The following is a 16,118-nucleotide window of genomic DNA, read 5'->3' as shown; positions in this document are numbered from 1 at the left end:
AAACTGAAGCTCATTTATCACAAGCTGGGGGTTGAGAACTCACAGATCATGAGGGCAAACAGTCCAGCCTTTAGCTGCTCTTCCTTCCCCAAAATTCATTTCTCTTCCTTCCTCTCCTCATCAAACCTACCTTCAGCTACCCAGAGACCCACAGAAGTGCCTGCCTCCCCAGTACACATGGGGCACAGAGAAAGGGGACACGATGAGAAAGAGAGAAGCAACCCCAGGCTCGGCGAGGGGGCCGGCTCCTCACTGCTTGGGTTGGGGTCATCCAAGGGTTCAAAAGGGGTGGGGTCTGGGGCAAGTGGCTTTTGTGGCGACACACTCTGTCCTGAGGAAATCCCAGAGGAAGTCAATTTGGAATTGGGCTCCCTGCTCCCAAGGCATGCAGTTTCCCCGGACAATACAGGAGGCATCATCTGGCTTTGGGGGAGCACAGGTGGCTTTCTGCTTGCCTTGGGGGTACCTGGCATGTTTCTGGGGCTCCCTTCACATCTCAGGTTTCTTTTTTTTTTTTTAATTTTTATTTTTTTTCAACGTTTATTTATTTTTGGGACAGAGAGAGACAGAGCATGAACGGGGGAGGAGCAGAGAGAGAGGGAGACACAGAATCGGAAACAGGCTCCAGGCTCTGAGCCATCAGCCCAGAGCCTGACGCGGGGCTCGAACTCACGGACCGCGAGATCGTGACCTGGCTGAAGTCGGACGCTTAATCGACTGCGCCACCCAGGCGCCCCAACATCTCAGGTTTCTATCCCGCTCGAAATCTCTCTTTAGGACAAACCGTTCCTGCTGAAAGTGACTGTATCTTCTGTCCCCAAAGGAGGGCTTGGGCCCTACATCCTCTGGCCGTCTTCTCCCTGATGCCCAGAGTTCCTGTGAATGCCTTGTCTGAAGCCCCTGTGCCTGGGACCCCAGGGTCTGCTGGACTTTGCCCAAACTTGACACCCCAGAAGGCAAATAAAACAGCTTAAATAGGTGATTTCTCACGTCTTCGTGAGAGGTTAGCCTCCACCAGGGTTGTCCTCTGCCTGGGGGCATCAGTGGGCAGAGGGGGCCCTGATTCACAAGGATCTCTGTCCTTGGCGTGTGACCTGGTGCCCAGTTTGTGTTGGCTCTTATGAGTTTGCTGAGTTAAGAATGGTAAGATTTCTGTACTTAATGTTCTCCTTCCTCACAACCCACACTGCTTTTGTTCTATGCACAGAGAGTTTGAGTACTTGCCTATGGTCACACAGCAAAGTGGGTGGCACTAGGATTTGAATCACGATCGTGCTGACCCACAGCGTGTGCAAAAATTCCCACTCCCTCTGTGTTCTCCCCACAGCCCTGACTCAGAATGCCATTACCACTTTTTACAGATGGGGAAACCGAGGCCCTGCCGGTTGATGCCTTGTCCCACATGTCATGGCCAGGGAGAAGTGGGCCAGAATGTCAACCCAGGCCAGCTTCTCTGGAGCTGACAAATGTCCAGTCTGTTGGGACCTGGATCAGGAAAAACTCTTTATGAGGCTTTTAAATTTGGGGGGGGGGGGAGAGAGGAAGGAAGGAAGGAAGGAAGGAAGGAAGGAAGGAAGGAAGGAAGGAAGGAAAACAGTCCTAGACAGAGGGAACTTCAGAATCCTAGCACAGGCTTAGAAATGCCAGGAAAAGTCAGCCAAAGGCTGGTCTCCAGTGTGGAGTTGCCCCCTACAATCTTACTTGCCCCTCCTGGTTTGGTTCCCTTAAAAGAAAAGTGTATGAACGGTGCCTGCAGCGTGAACTCTGGTGAAAGCTGGCATCTCACCATTATTGATCTCGCAGGGATGCCTACTAGCAAAGCGCCCCCTCTGCCCCACCCACCCCAGGTGAGGTCAGACCTAGGCACTGGTGACCCTTGCTGACCTGCCCTTACCACGTTAGGATTACTCAGCACTCTGGCTCACCTTTGGCGCCTGGCCTCTGCGGAGGGCATAGCAGTGCGGCCGCACAGTGGCCCCAGCCCCTTGTCTAGTCAGTCCAGGACCCTTTTTGAGCTCTTACTGTGTGGGCCAAGCTGGTGGGGCAAGAGGCCCATCTTCCCAACAGCCCCTGTCAACATGGTAGTGACAGTCGCAGGAGCCGGTCTGCTTACTAAGCACCTAAATGCCCCAGGCATCACAGAGGGATACTTGAGACCCATAGCTGGGCAGTAATCCCACTGCAGGGAGGCTGAGACTGAGACTCGGCAGAGGTGGGGGGGGGGGGGGTGGGTGGTGCTGAGCCTTGGCTGGGCTCACACAGCCAGTGGGTGCATGTTGGGGGTGGCGGGGAGGCCCGACCGTGTTCCTGCAGTGTGGGGATTTGCTGTGTGACCCACAGCAAGTCCTTGTCACCTCTTGCCTGCACACGCTGTCACACTTTACACATCCCCACGATCTGCCTCAACTGCTGCCCATCTTCCCTGTGGCCAAGAAACAGGCACAGGGGCCAGTGCCTGGGGCCAGAGGAGAAGGGTCTGAGGGGAAGTCCTGGGTCTTCCTAGGGCACCCCTTGCCCTTCTACCATCTGGTGGCGGGCTTGATAACAGCCCTCCAATTCCCTGCCCCCTCCACTCTGGACTGGGCCCCAGAGTATCTTCATCTCTAAGTCTTCAAAGGGCCTCCAGTCTGGGGCAGACAGAGCCAAGCACAGATACTCCCAGTGCTGTGAGGTCAGGTCTGCGCTGAAGGAAAGGATGGGGGTTGGGAGCATGCGGCTGAGCCTGGAAAGGTAATGGTAGGCAAGGCTTCCTGGAGGAGGAGCTTTTTGGGTAGGGTTTTGAAGCACGAGCAGGAGTTCCCCCTAAGGATCAGGGACTGCAAAAACACTCAGTCAATCACACAACCTCCTGTGGGTCTGGCCCTGTCGTTTATGCCCCATTTGAACTTCTCTCCAGTGAAAGTCTCAGTTCTTGTTTTCCGGATGAAGAAACAGAAGTGGGATGAAGGGGAATGACTTGCCTAAAGTTGTACCTCCTGGCTCGTTCTCCTCTGCTTCCTTTGGTTTTCAACATCTGGAGCCTTTGACCCTAACCAGGAAGGGAGAGAGAAAATCCCATGAGGGAGAAGGCCTCCTCTTAAGCGCTTGCTATGGGAATTGAGCACATAGAAATAAGTCTTTTTCTGACAAAAGCATTCTTTTCACCAGTCCACCAAGCTGGAAGGAAGTCCCCATTTCATAGAGGACACTGAGGCTTCAAGAGGCTTCTGGGGGGGAGGGCGTCCCCCACTTCCCCGGGAGAACTCCCCAGAAGGGCCTCCCCCTTAAAAGCAGCCCAAGACTCAGCCATGTATGGTCCCTGGAGTGTTTACTCTGCACCCAGAGCGGAAGGGACCAGGCAGGCGGGGGCGGACAAAGTCCGGGGATTATAAAGGCCAGTCCAGCAGCGTCCGGTGTCTCAGTTCAGAGCTCAGCTAGCACAGGCATGCCTGGGCCTGGACCCACACCACCAATGCTGCTGATGCTGCTGATGCTGCTGATGCTCTGCTGGCTGCCTTCGGGAGGTGCCCTGTCTTTGGCCCAGGAGCACCTCCCGGCCTTTCCGGGACCCTCAGAAGCTCGCTCCGGTACGGATGTCTCCAGATTCGAGGAGTTTCGGAAACTCTACGAACACCTGCAGACCAGGTTGCGGTTGAACCAAAGCTGGGAAGATTCAAACCCTGACCGAGTCATCTCTGAAGCTCAAGTCCGGATACTCACTCCAAAGCGTGAGTGAAATCTAGGAGACCGGCGCCCCCTGTGCAGCTACCATCATCTAACCAGTGGTTCTGAGACACAGGGACCCAGACCTGCCACTGAGCCTCAGTTTCCTTATCTGTGAACCGGACAAGAACATCCCCCCTAGGGCTTCGGGGGGTGCGGGGGGGGGGAGGTGGTGGCCGGGTTTATGCCAAGACTAGGCGGGGTGTGGCCAAAGTGAGATGTTAAAGATCGCAGATGGGGAAACTGAGGCCCAGCGAGTCTCTTGAAAACTCACAGAGCCTGGAATTTCCAGAAACAAAATCGGGCGCGGGGTGGGGGGGTGGGCTCCCTGTCCTTGGGTTTAGGGGTGGGGGAGGGCACGCAATCTAGGAGAAGGGATGCAGGGGCGGGGACGAGAGGAGCGCAGCCCAGGGATAGGCCGAATCCGCCCGTACTGGTTCCCAGTCTGATGCAATCCCTTGACAAGCCACTGCTCAAGTCTCACGTAGCAGGTGCCTTGGGGGGGGGGGTATTTTCTGCCCCCTCCACGGAGGCTCTAGGGGGTACAGAGGGCGGAAGGAGATCTGGGCTGCGCTAACTGGAAGGGGTTAGGGAAAGAGCGTCAAACCAGAAGGGGGGCGCTATTATCCCACCCTAACCCTACGTGTGCTGTGAGACTCCGGGTATGCCTCTTGCTCTCTGTGAGCCTGGTGACTGAGTCCAGGGCCCTCAAACCCTAGTCTGCTCCCTATCCCCAACACCTGTACCAGCCTGGGGACCTGAGGATCCTGGGGAGCCAGGCACCCTTCATTTCTCAGACATGGAAACCAAGATCCAGAGAGTTGAAAACACAGCAGCTGGTTGTTGTAGCCCCAGCCCCAGGCACCTAGTAGCCCTTCAATAAAACGTTTTTGACTTCCAGAGGAGGCAGAGCCACTGTTTGGCTCTTAGTGCCTCTCAAAATCAGATCCACATGAATTCCTGCCAGTACTTACCAAGCACCCACTGTGTACTAGGCATGGTGGTGACCGGGGAGACTGAAACTCCTACTAAGATTCTAGTAGGGGAGATGAAATGATACACAATGAAAGAAAATAGGGCAGTGCCTATGTTAGGCAGGCTGGAGGAACATGTAGCCTGCCATGCTGAGATTCAGGGGACTAGTGTGCCGGGAAGGGGAAGCAGCTAGTGCAAAGGCCCTGAGGTAGGATCCAGGTTGGTGTGGGGGTTGGAAATGGGCACTTGCGCCTGGTGCACATAGGCCCGTCACTGACTGACTGGCTCTCTTCTCTCCCTCAGTGCGACTTGCGCTGGGCGGCCACCTGCACCTGCGCATCGCCCGGGCTGACCTGACGAAGGGGCTCCCCGCATCCTTCCGCCTGCATCGCGCGCTGCTCAGGCTGTCCCCGACGGAGCTGAGCTCGTGGGACGTGACGCGGCCGCTGCGGCGTCAGCTCAGCCTTGGAGGTTCCGGGGCGCCCACCCTCCACCTGCGACTGTTGCCTCAGAGGGACCGCTTGCCGGCGGCGTTGCCTTCTGCACGTCCCCAGCTTGAGCTGCACTGGCGGCCACGCGCGGCCAGAGGGCGCCGCAACGCGCATGCGCGCTCCAAGGACGACTGCCCCCTGGGGGCGGGGCGCTGCTGCCGCCTGCAAAGCTTGCGCGCGTCGCTCGAGGACTTGGGATGGGCCAACTGGGTGGTGGCGCCTCGCGAGCTGGACGTGCGCATGTGTATCGGCGCGTGCCCAAGCCAGTTCCGGTCGGCCAACACGCACGCGCAGATGCAGGCGCGTCTGCACGGCCTGAACCCCGACGCGACGCCGCCGCCGTGCTGCGTGCCCGCCCGCTACGAGCCGGTGGTGCTCATGCACCAAGACAGCGACGGTCGGGTGTCGCTTACGCCCTTCGACGACCTCGTGGCCAAGGACTGCCACTGCCTATGAGCGGTCCTAGTCTTTCGCTTACGGCTCGTGCGCAGTGGAAGTGACCTCAGAGGTCCTTGCCTGTCGAAGGGGCTTGTGGGTCCTGAGATACCCGATTTCCCACCACTGCTATCTACCCCGTCCGGCGGAGACCGCTGTATTTATGTTTGTATTTATTATTAACTTATTGGGGTGATCTGCCTGGGGACTGGAGGGGCTGGTCTGACGGTGTGCATTTATTTAAAACCGTGGTAATAAAAATGAAGTTGTCTGACCCGAGCCCCGATGGTTGTCCAGGATGGAGCTGGTGACCCTGGGAAGAACCTTCCGCTCCCTGAGCTCAGTTCTCACAGGGGACCTGGTATTAGGGTGAGTGGAACTGCTCAGGGAACGGGTGGTGGGGCGTTCTGGGATGCCAAGCAATTGGATGGTGCTCATGACGCCAGTGCCCCTCAAAGACACCCTTCTCTCTGTCTCTGTGCTTCTCTGTCTCTCGTTCCTCTGTTTCTGAGACCCTTCTGGGTGTCCCTCTCTCTCCATATCTCACCTCTCAGTATTCCTGCTTCTGTGGTGATACAGTCCTCTCTCTATCACTGTCCTGCTGGCTCTCCTTGCATTGGAGTCCCCTTTCCAAACACAGGCAGCCATCCGTCTGCAATCAGGCATATTGTGTGTGATGTCGCCCCTGACCTGGAAGAGCCCCATCACTTCTATTTGTGGCACATCACTCTATGTTAACGGTACCTCTATTCTTTCAGATAAAAAGAGCTGGACTGGGGGCGGGGGGGGGGGGAATGGGGGGGTGGGGAGGACCGCATGGCAGAGGCGGCCGGGAGTCCCAGGCCTCTGCCTGCACTTGGTTTCCACCAGCCCACAGACAACAGCATGGCAGCCATCCCCTGCAGCATCTTGCTGGTGGCCACCCTCGACTATCACTGGCACCGCCTGGGTTCCACTTCCAGTAACACCTCCTGCGGAAGGGCAGAGTATCCTGGGGAAGCCATCCCTCACCACCCCAGTTCCCCAAGACTAACCCGGGTCACTGATGGGCAAGCTGCTTTTTGGGGAAGTCCACTCTCCCATTCGCGGCCACAGTGTTGGAGTCCCCAGAACCCTCAGAATCTCTCCAGGCCTCCAGTGGCAGGATCACCTGTGACTTGGCTCTGGAAGCTATATGAGGAAGCAGCTTGGTGGCCAGCCTGACAAGGCTAATGCCTGGCCCCAGTCCTGAGTGGGCACCACCAGGCACCAGCCTTCAGGAGGCGGTAGGCTCATCAGAGCCCATCCCTCCCCTCCCCGTAGACTAGGCAGGCTGCAGCAAGCAGACCAGTGGTTTCTTTTCCATCAAAACAGCAAAACACTAAAAAGGAAGTTGAGAGAATCCCACTCTCTACTATCCAAGCCACAGGCATGCCTTTCTGACGCTCTGTTATTGTGTGCCTTGCACCAAGTGGAAAATCTACTCCAAGCAGCTAGTTAAAAACAAAAAATGGGGAAATAAATACATTGTGAGGAACATTTTCATGCACACTGCATCTCCAATGTTATGAGTCTTCCTCCTTAGGATCTTGGAATCCCCAAGATGTGCCAAACCCAGGCCCGTCCCACACCCAACTGCCTGTCCATCCTGAGAATCTCTGATAGGAAATGTTACGGGGGCCTGGGGAAGAGAGTGCCTACTTCCAGCAGTGAGTGAGGTGTGTCCCCTGTGAATGCTGCCACCCAGAGGCAGACCTGAGTGACTGTAGGTGCCCCTGAATGTATTCAGTGAATGCCCACTTTGTGTCAGGCCTTGATTGGGCACTGAGGACACAGAAATACCAAGACAGGCAAAAAAGCATCCCATTTGAGCTCAGTCAAGGGAGGAAGATAGGTGAGTGCAAAGAAAAATAATGAGAAAGTAGTGGATGGTGGTAAGAATTGTGCTGAGAAGTCAATCCAGGCCATCTATTAATGAATGGAGTCAGAGGTGATTTAGATGGTCGGTGGAGGGGGGGGCCTCCCTGAGGAAATGATATATGAACTGAGACCTGGAAGAACAGGACCCGGGAGAGTCGGAGGATAAGCATTTGTGGCATAAGAGCAGGTGCAAAGGCCCTGGGGTGGAAACAAGCTCAGTGTTCAACAGCAAAACTGTTGAAGATGGGGCCAGAGAGGTGGGGGCAGGGGGCAGAAGCCACCAAATCTCATGGGTGATGGTGAGGGTGTGGGTCTAGTTGAAGAGCCATGAATTAGACATAGGAGCTGGGGAGGGCTGGGATCTGGTTCATGCCAGAGGCAAGAAAGATGACTGGGGACAGGAGTGGCCACTTGAACAGTGTCTAGGGTGGGCATGCAGGGAATTAAGGTAGTAAAGACCCTCATAGTTTCCCTCTCCTGCCCCAGATCATTCCCAAGTGTTGGGGAACCCAAGGGAACCTCAAAATTAATACCAAGGTCACCCAAAGCTAGCAGATGCCGTATTGAGCCTCTCGCCAAATAACAGCTGTTGCCTTTGCTGAACATTGTGTTGCCCATGGGCCTTTTTATCCCTCTAGGCTGCTGCTTGTCAGGCTGGTCCCCCTACCCAGTATGCGTGTCCTCTCCATTTCTCAAACACTTAACGCATTCTTCAAAACCCACTCCGGATCCCCTTCTTATATGCAGCCTTTTCTCAGCTCCTTCGTTCATCTCCCTCTGGAGCCCTTGACCCCATCCCTCCCTCCAGGCCAGGCTTGACCTCTCAGGACTGAGGGTGCCTGTGTCCAGCTGTCTCCCCTAGATTGGAGGGTTGGCAGGAGCCAGGCTGGAAGCAGCTGACAGGACACCCAACTGAGGCATGAGAATTTGAACAAACTCTTAAAAGACACTGAGACTCAGTTCCTGACAAGAAACCAAGGAAGCCTTCTTAGAGGAAGTGGCATTGAGCCTGACCTTGAAGGGTGAGTTAAGACATCTCAGCATATTCAAGCTAAAACAGCTGCAGAGACACTAACTCTAATTGCCTTGTACAGATGGGGGAACTGAGGTCCTGTTAATGGCAGAGCCAGGACTTGGACCCGTGCCCCCTGACACCCAGAGACCAGAGTTCTGCATCTGTATTAAGATATTTAACAGTGCGACAAAGTGAAAGGGGATGGCATCCTGGGCGAAAGGAATGGCATGGGCAAATGACAACTTCAGGAGCAAGGTGGAGTTGGTGGTGAGGAGGCCTATACCAGAAGGACAGAGGGATGGGAGAGGACAGTGAGCTGGGCAGGGCAGGATCACGCAGGCCTCAACCCCCAGGCTGAGGTCCTGGGAGCCCTGGGGAATCCATGGAGGGTGTGTGAGCAGGGGAGGAACACAGTACCATTCATAAGTTATAAAGATCCCTCTGGGGCTGGTATGGGCTGCCCTGGGGGCTAAGCCTGGGTATCAGGTACCCGGGAAGGCAGCCTAAGAGGGACAGAGAGGAGAGACCAAGGGTGGGGAACAATTCAGGAGTCTCAGAGATCTGGTTTGGGTAGCTTAAGGAAATCCCCACCTCAAGGAACCCACTCACCCTGAGCCAGCAGCCTTGTCAGCTCTGCAGTATTTATTGAGCACGTCTAGTACTCTCCCAGGAGGGTGACAATGGCATTCACAAATTGACCCTCCTGTCCCCATACCAGGGCCTCTCCTCTTCCCCTTCCAGCAGCTGTGGGAGGTGAGAAGCAGAGCGGGGGCTGGAGAGGGAGCTACAGAGCCTCCCTGGGGCTTTAGGGACGGTCCTTCTCTGTCCCCATTCCTCAGGTGGGAAAACGGAGGCCAGGGAAGAGCCAGAATGCTCCCAGTCAGCTGGAAGGCAGCAGGTGTGAGTTCAGGGCACCAAAGACTCAGTGCCCGGGGATCACATACTCCTCTTCATCCAGTGGGGCTCGGTCCAGCGACCGCAGATTGCAGTAGACAGGCTGGGAGGCACGATCGAGGCCCTCATAATTCATGTAGAAGTCGCTATCCTCTGATGGGTGGGCCCTGTGGAGACAAACAGATGTGAGGCGAGGGAGGACTCAGGGTGCAGGCACGTCAGCTTTGAGAGGCGAAGAAAGTTCTGGGCAGCTGAGTCCCCCCCCCCCCCCAGTATTTACATGTGAAGAAACTGAGGCACAGGGCAGTGTTCTCCCAGCCTCTCAAGTTTCTCTGAGTAAAGGAGGTGGGGGGGCCAGAGATTCAGGGAAGATTCCGTGGATTTAGCATTGTAATGCTGTGGCACAAGGACCTCGAGCCCATGGTCAAATCGTCTTCCCCCTTAAAGTTGAGATCATTGCTCATTTTTTACATTAAATCTAGACTTCGGTTTCCTCTTGAAAAGTCAGAAGTTCCAGCTGCACCAGCCACATGGACACAAGTGGCTAAAGCCAAACCAGTGCCCCTTCAAATGGGAAATGTTTTCACTAGGTTTCCTGAAGCAACTGACTTTGTGGCCTCAGTACAGAAATAAATCTCGGAGTCCCAGATCCATAGAGGAGGAGGCAGTTTCTTGGCAATGTCTAGCTATGGTAGGCAAGACCCGCAGAGAAGAACTTTCCTGCCTCTGGAACATGCTTCTGGAACCCTACCCCAGGTTGGGGGGGGGGGGCACCTCTTTTTTTTTTAACGTTTATTTATTTTTGAGAGAGGGAGAGAGGGTGTGTGTGCATGCACACAGGCGGGGGAGGGGCAGAGAGAGAGAGGGAGACATAGAATCCGAAGCAGGCTCCAGGCTCCCAGCTGTCAGCACAGAGCTCCATGCGGGACTCAACTCATAAACCATGAGATCATGACCTGAGGCGAAGTCTGAAGCTCAACCAACTGAGCCACCCAGATGCCCCTGGGGGATACTTCCTTGTTACCTCTTGTAACAAAGGCTATTTGGGGCAAGTTGGGTCTATCAGTCATTCATGCTTTACAATGAATCACTCCAGGGGCGCTGGGGTGGCTCAGTCAGTTAAGCATCCAACTCTCAGTTTCGGCTCAGATCATGATCTCATGGTTTGTGGGTTCAAGCCCTGCACTGGACTCTGGGCTGTCAGGGTTGAGCCTGCTTGGCATTCTCTCTCTCCTCTCTCTCTCTCTCTCTGCCTCTACCCTGCTTGCTCTCTCTCTTTCAAAACAAATAAATAAGGTTAAAAAAAAAAAAAGAATGAATCCCTCAAAATACATAAATGCTTATGTGGGAGAGACAGGACTCAGAGCCAGGATTTGTTTCCTGCCCCTGCTTTGGACTCACTGTGTGACCTTGGGCAAGTCATCCCCCTGTCTCCCAGAGCCTCCGCCTGTACAACTAAAAGGTAGGGTGGGAATGACACATCCAATATCATTTGGATCGCATCACAATGTTTTTGGCGGAGACTGGCCCTGAGATTTTGCTGACAGTGAGGCAGAGGCGAGCATCAAAACATGAGCTGCCTTATGGAGTCTAGTGCCTTTCAGCTCCCCACCACAGACCACTTCTGCTTTTGAGCCAAATTTGCATCTGCTTTGCATGTTCTCTCATTTCTCACCAGCAGCTTCCCAGCAGCCTCCCCACTTTGTGGATTCCCTTGCCCAAACCCATCCATGATCCTGTTCCACTCCTGCTGGGGTTCTCCCAGCCCCCTCCAGCCTCCGCTCTGATGTCTTGCTTTTCGCAAAACCGATTCACGGAAGATTCTCTATTCTCATCCACCTCCACTCTTTGCCCCTGCTGGTGCTGCCGCCCGAAATTCCCTCATTCCCTCAGCCAACCTGGAAAAGTTGAACCCATCTAAGTCCAGCCAAATCTGAAGGTGACAGGGCTTTGTGGGGGGGAGAGGGACACAGCTTTCTTAGCATCTCATGTGCCAAAGGCAGATGGGGAGAGGGGAGCTGTCCCCATTTTACAGAGACTGAAACAGAGGTTCAGAGACAGCCCTTGGGTCACACAGGAACTGAGCCCAGGCCACTGACTGCTACTGCAAAGCCCCTACTCTGCCTCAGCACGCGCTTCCCCTCTCCCCATCCTTGATAGCCAGAAACTGGGTTTGCAGGTCATGAAGGGGGAAACGTGTCCAGATACAGGAACTCAATTCTTATCCCAACTCCATGAGGTGGGGGCTGTTATTATCCCCATTTTACAGATGAGAAAACTGAGGCCCTGAGGTGAAACTACTTGCCCAAGATCACACAGCCTACAAGAGGCGGTGCGGGCATTTGAATCCCGGCCGTCTGCCTCCAGAGTGTTGCAGGCAGATGTGTCACTCACCCCTGTTCGGCCCACTGGTGCCTGGTAGCTGGCTGGCCCACGAACACATTCTCATAGTCGGGTGTGGAGGGTCTGGGCAGGACAGCCTCTGGGGGCTTAGGGCTGAGGCCTCGGCTACTATACCTCGGCTGCTTGCCCAAGCCAGACCTGGAACCATCCTGAGCAGCCCATGTTTTGTCCAGGTCGTGGCTGCTGACCATCCAGCGTCCCCGAAGTCTCCAGGCCAGCACTAGGCCAGCAATGGTGAGCCCAAGGAGCAGGCTACAACCAGCCACCAGTGCCCCGATGGTCATCACAGACAGGCCAGGGGGGCAGCCAACCTCCAGGAAGGTAGAGATATTGTGCCAGGCACCAGTAGCTGTGTCCAGGCACAGCAGAGGCAGCTGGCCAGAGCAGTTGTCCCGTCTGACCTGGTGCCAGGATTCTAGGACACAGCTGCAGTCAGCCTTCAGGTCAAGTTTACAGCGCATGGCCAGTGCCCTGTCCACTCGGTCCAGTGGGTTGTTTGTCACATCTAGGACCTCCAGCTTTCCCAGGAGGGCAAAGAAGGGCAGTGGTAGCTCTTGAAGACCATTCCCAGACAGGTCAAGAAGGACCACGTTCCTGGCCTGCAGAGACTGGTTCCGGGGCAGGCTCAGGCCTTGGCCGCTGAAATTCAGGCATGTGGCTGTGAACTCTGTGGTCCAGCCCACGTCCCACGAGGACACGTTGCATGACAATCCTTGGCTGCCGGGATCCTGCAGCAGCAGCGGCAACAACAGCATCCACACCAGGGCGCCCCCCATCCAAGCAACCTAGACAGAGACACCAGAATCCAAGCCCCGACCTTAGCCTGTGGACACTTCACCCTCACTGCCTGTGTATTAATATTAATGTCAATGTTAATATTAATGTCAATGTTAATATTAATATTATTCTTATTTCAGAGTGACTCAGGCTCCTTCGGAAATGATTAAACGCAGCCTCTAGTGTGCCTCCCCTCTGGTCGGCTCTAGCCTCTGTCTGGCCCCAGTCGCCCCCTCTGGGAAACGGGGCGTACGTAATTCCAGGGCCCAAAGGTCTTGGAAGGCGAGGAGGAGACCCGACCCAGTCATCCCCTCCCCTTCTCCCCGTGGAGCCCCTTCGGGTTAAGTTTCCCTTCCCCTCCCCTCCCCGAATATTTCGGGCGCCCTCATTGGCCAAGACGGGACCATATGCAAAATAAGCGGTTGCCCCGGAAACGGCCCGCCCCTGGCCCAACTAATTGTTTCTTCCGGAACTGCGAAGTGTTGGGAGTCTTGGGCTGATCTGGGGTGGGGCTGCTGAAGGGAACCCCCTACAATTTGGTTTGAGGTCCCGTCTCGGACCCCAGTTCTAGCGCCTCCGTCCTACCTTTGTGGTCCCACCGCCACGCTTTTGCCTCGGCGGTGCTGGAAGGCTCTGGCGCGGGACGGCTGCGTGGTGGCTGACCTGCACGAGAGGGCCCAAGCGGTCAGCACCCTCTGCGGATTCACTCTGGTCCCGGGCGCTCCTCAGGATCCGCACCCAGAGACTCAGGGGAAGAGGAACTGGTGTCCGGGTGCAAGGCTGAGGGGAAGAATGAAGACACAGAGACACGCCCCCCCCCTGCAAGACCTCAGGCCCAGGATTCTCACGGGAGGGGGAGGGGCGACCTGCTTCTCTCTTGCTGGAACCCAGTGACTACATGTCCCCCATTAACACCCCGAATGACTGCTATCTCATCAACTCGCTTCCTGGTCTCAACTCGGTTGCCGCCCAAGCCACGCATTCACATATTCATTCAACAATCACCCATGCTGGACTTCCAAAAGGCCTCGGCTATGTCCAGGTTCTGGTGGAGCAACCCAGTCTTTGGAGAGAACAGAGCTAGCCACAGACACACCCAGTCCAGTGGAGTCGGGTCAGGGTCAGAGGGAGGGACAGAGTCCGGTAAGGGTTCCTAGAGGAGGGAGCATTAGAATTGGGGCTTCAACACGTGAGTAGAGTTTTGCCAAGAATTCCTAAAACCTGCCTTTGACTCTCCCAGCTGCTAGCCTCCCCGACAGACTCAGAGCTCCTGCTCCTGTACAGTGATGCCTCCACCGTGGAGGGGGCTGCCAAGAGGACTCCCTGGGAGAAGAGACGTTGATTTCAGGACTTGGGGGTGAGTCACAGTAGCTGGCAGCAGATTCCAGGCAGAAGTCACAACAGGCGTGGAGGCCCTGCAGCTGGAGAAAGCATGGTGGGCTGGGACTGTGCATTTAGGAGTGGAGTGGCTAGATGGACAGGCTAAGAGGAGGAAGTGGTGGTGTGGGCAGGCGGTGGGCAGTGCCGGCCTCAGAAGCCAGGCTGAGGAGTGGGGCGTTATTCCCAGGGCCGTGGGGAGCCAAGGAAGATGTGTGAGCAGTGGAGGAGTGCTGTGTCCAAAGATTCCTCCAGAGTGAGCTAGCCTGCTGTCTGGAGGTGGGGAACCTGGGCAGGAGACCAGCGTTCCAGAAGGAGACAGGTACCTGAGTCAGACCCAAAGCGTACTGACAAGAGTAGATGAAGGAGGGTGGGCTAGGAGAGGGTTTCCACCTCCCTGGGGTCCTTGCGTCAGGCAGACCCAGTTCAACTCCCTTCCAGACCCTGACTCACTGTGCAATCTTAACCCCCCCGTGCCTCAGTTTCCACCTCTGTAAAGTGGGATAAATTCTGAGAGCCTTCTTGACGGTGAGAAGCTGAACCCCACCCCCCCCATGCTTCCCCCTCTCCTCAAACTCTGCCCCTTCCCCTCTTCAGACTCAGAGGGATGGCCAAAGGTTTTGAGCCGAGACTTTTAGAAAGAGCTGGAAATTGTCGTTCCAACGCACCCAAAGGTACTTTTTCCTAACAGAAAAATTGCACATCACAACGCTGAGGCGTCATTTGTTTTCCCCTATGAGGCTGGCAAAGATTCAGAAGTGTGCCGATGTTCTGCGCTGGCCGGGCTATGGGAAAACAGGGAAGCCCGTGCCACACTTCAGGATCACATGTGGCGCTGTCCCAGTGGAAGGCACACTGACCGGCAGAGGCCACGGGGGTTCCAAACACTCGTGCCTGCTGCCCCAGCATCCGCTGCTGGGACTGTCCTGAATATTTCATGTGGACAAAGTGACAAGGGCGGCAGTGGCATGAACTACCTGAGGAGTGGATAAACGAAACGTGGTGCCTCCAGACAGCGGAATGTTACTCAGTCACAAAAAGTGGTGAAGCACGGACGCTCCCTTGGTCATGGATGAACCTTGAAAACATCAGGGTGAGTGAAAGAAGCCAGTCACAAAAGCCCACAGAGCCTATGACTCCATTGATACGAGACGTCCGGACCAGGCAAATCCCTAGGGACAGAAAGCAGGTTGGTGGTCGCCAGGGGGCTGGGGTGAGGGTGGGGCGGCGAAGTCGGGGGGGGGGGGGGATGGGGTTTCCATTTGGGGTAATGGAAATGTTCTGGAGCCAGACGTAGGTGGTGCTCACAAAACACTTTGTAAATGTACAAAAAACTCACGCAATCGTTCACTCTAAGATGGTGAAAATGGTCAATTTTATGTTAAGTGTGTTTTGAACAATTTTAACAAAGAGGGAGGGCCAAGAGATGACACGGTTAAGGATGATTCATCTCAATGTTGTTATATGGGGGGGCGGGGAGAAAAAAAGGAAGCAATCTAAGGGATTGGGTAGATGAATAATGATTTATCCATCCTGGAGGGGGGGGTGCCACAGAGTCATAGAAACAAAATGACGGGTCTCTATGAACTGAGAAGCAAAGACTCATTTATTTTTCCCACAAACCTTTGTTAAGCTCCTACTGTGTGCCGAGGCCTTAGGGAGAAGGATGAGGGGGACTTATTGAGTAAGGAGATGGGAGAAGGGCATCCAGGGGATGGAACAGACTGTGGCAAAGGTCTGGGGAGGGGTGGAGGGGGTGGGAGCAGATGTCTCCAAGAGAAAACATTAACTGAAAAAAGCCAAAAAAGTAAACTTCTAGATTTCGTTTCGTTCTTCCAGAGAAACTGTGGATGAAACACGGAAAACAAATACCCGTGGTTACCTCGAAGCAGCGGGCAGATGGGAGGGAGAAATTCACCACGTAGGTTTTTCATGCAAAACACAGAAATCAGCCAGCAAACACATGTAAGACACGCTGGCTTTGGGGATAAGAGGGACAGAGGGGCACCAGCCAGCTTCGGGCCTGGGTGGGGGTGGATGTCCCCTATGCCCCACACCCTGGGAGGAATCCGCAGAGTTAAGGGCTAAGTCCTCTTAGAATAGGAGGAAATGAGAAAATGAGGAAGTACCAGACACAAGGGCTGGGGGTG

The 16,118-nt window shown here is 55.2% G+C and overlaps 2 protein-coding genes and 1 pseudogene across 3 annotated transcripts; 2 read left to right on the top strand and 1 right to left on the bottom strand.

The window, feature by feature from the left end:
• Nucleotides 1–3,424: 3,424 nt before the first annotated feature.
• Nucleotides 3,425–5,882, top strand: GDF15 (growth differentiation factor 15). Its single transcript, XM_015065584.3, has 2 exons — nucleotides 3,425–3,707; nucleotides 4,981–5,882. Exons 1-2 carry the CDS (start codon nucleotides 3,425–3,427, stop codon nucleotides 5,622–5,624), a joined length of 927 nt encoding a protein of 308 aa, XP_014921070.2. The 3' UTR covers nucleotides 5,625–5,882.
• Nucleotides 5,883–6,464: 582 nt separating this feature from the next.
• LOC128314644 (pancreatic progenitor cell differentiation and proliferation factor-like) lies at nucleotides 6,465–7,698 on the top strand (annotated as a pseudogene).
• A 1,441-nt stretch (nucleotides 7,699–9,139) lies between these two features.
• Nucleotides 9,140–13,347, bottom strand: LRRC25 (leucine rich repeat containing 25). 2 transcript variants are annotated; one of them, XM_015065581.3, is made up of 3 exons: nucleotides 13,177–13,347; nucleotides 11,806–12,637; nucleotides 9,140–9,578 (listed from the first exon to the last, which is right to left on the bottom strand). In XM_015065581.3, the coding sequence occupies exons 2-3, from the start codon at nucleotides 12,588–12,590 to the stop codon at nucleotides 9,440–9,442; spliced, it is 924 nt and encodes a 307-aa protein (XP_014921067.2). In that variant the 5' UTR covers nucleotides 12,591–12,637; nucleotides 13,177–13,347; the 3' UTR covers nucleotides 9,140–9,439. The 2 variants fall into 2 exon arrangements, with proteins under 2 accessions (XP_014921067.2, XP_026894211.1); XM_027038410.2 differs by having other exon boundaries at nucleotides 11,806–12,599; nucleotides 13,177–13,344.
• Nucleotides 13,348–16,118: the final 2,771 nt, after the last annotated feature.

Source organism: Acinonyx jubatus, chromosome A2, assembly GCF_027475565.1.
Source record: "Acinonyx jubatus isolate Ajub_Pintada_27869175 chromosome A2, VMU_Ajub_asm_v1.0, whole genome shotgun sequence".
In the NCBI taxonomy this organism is placed as follows: Eukaryota; Metazoa; Chordata; class Mammalia; order Carnivora; family Felidae; genus Acinonyx; species Acinonyx jubatus.
This window is presented reverse-complemented; position numbering and strand designations above follow the sequence as displayed.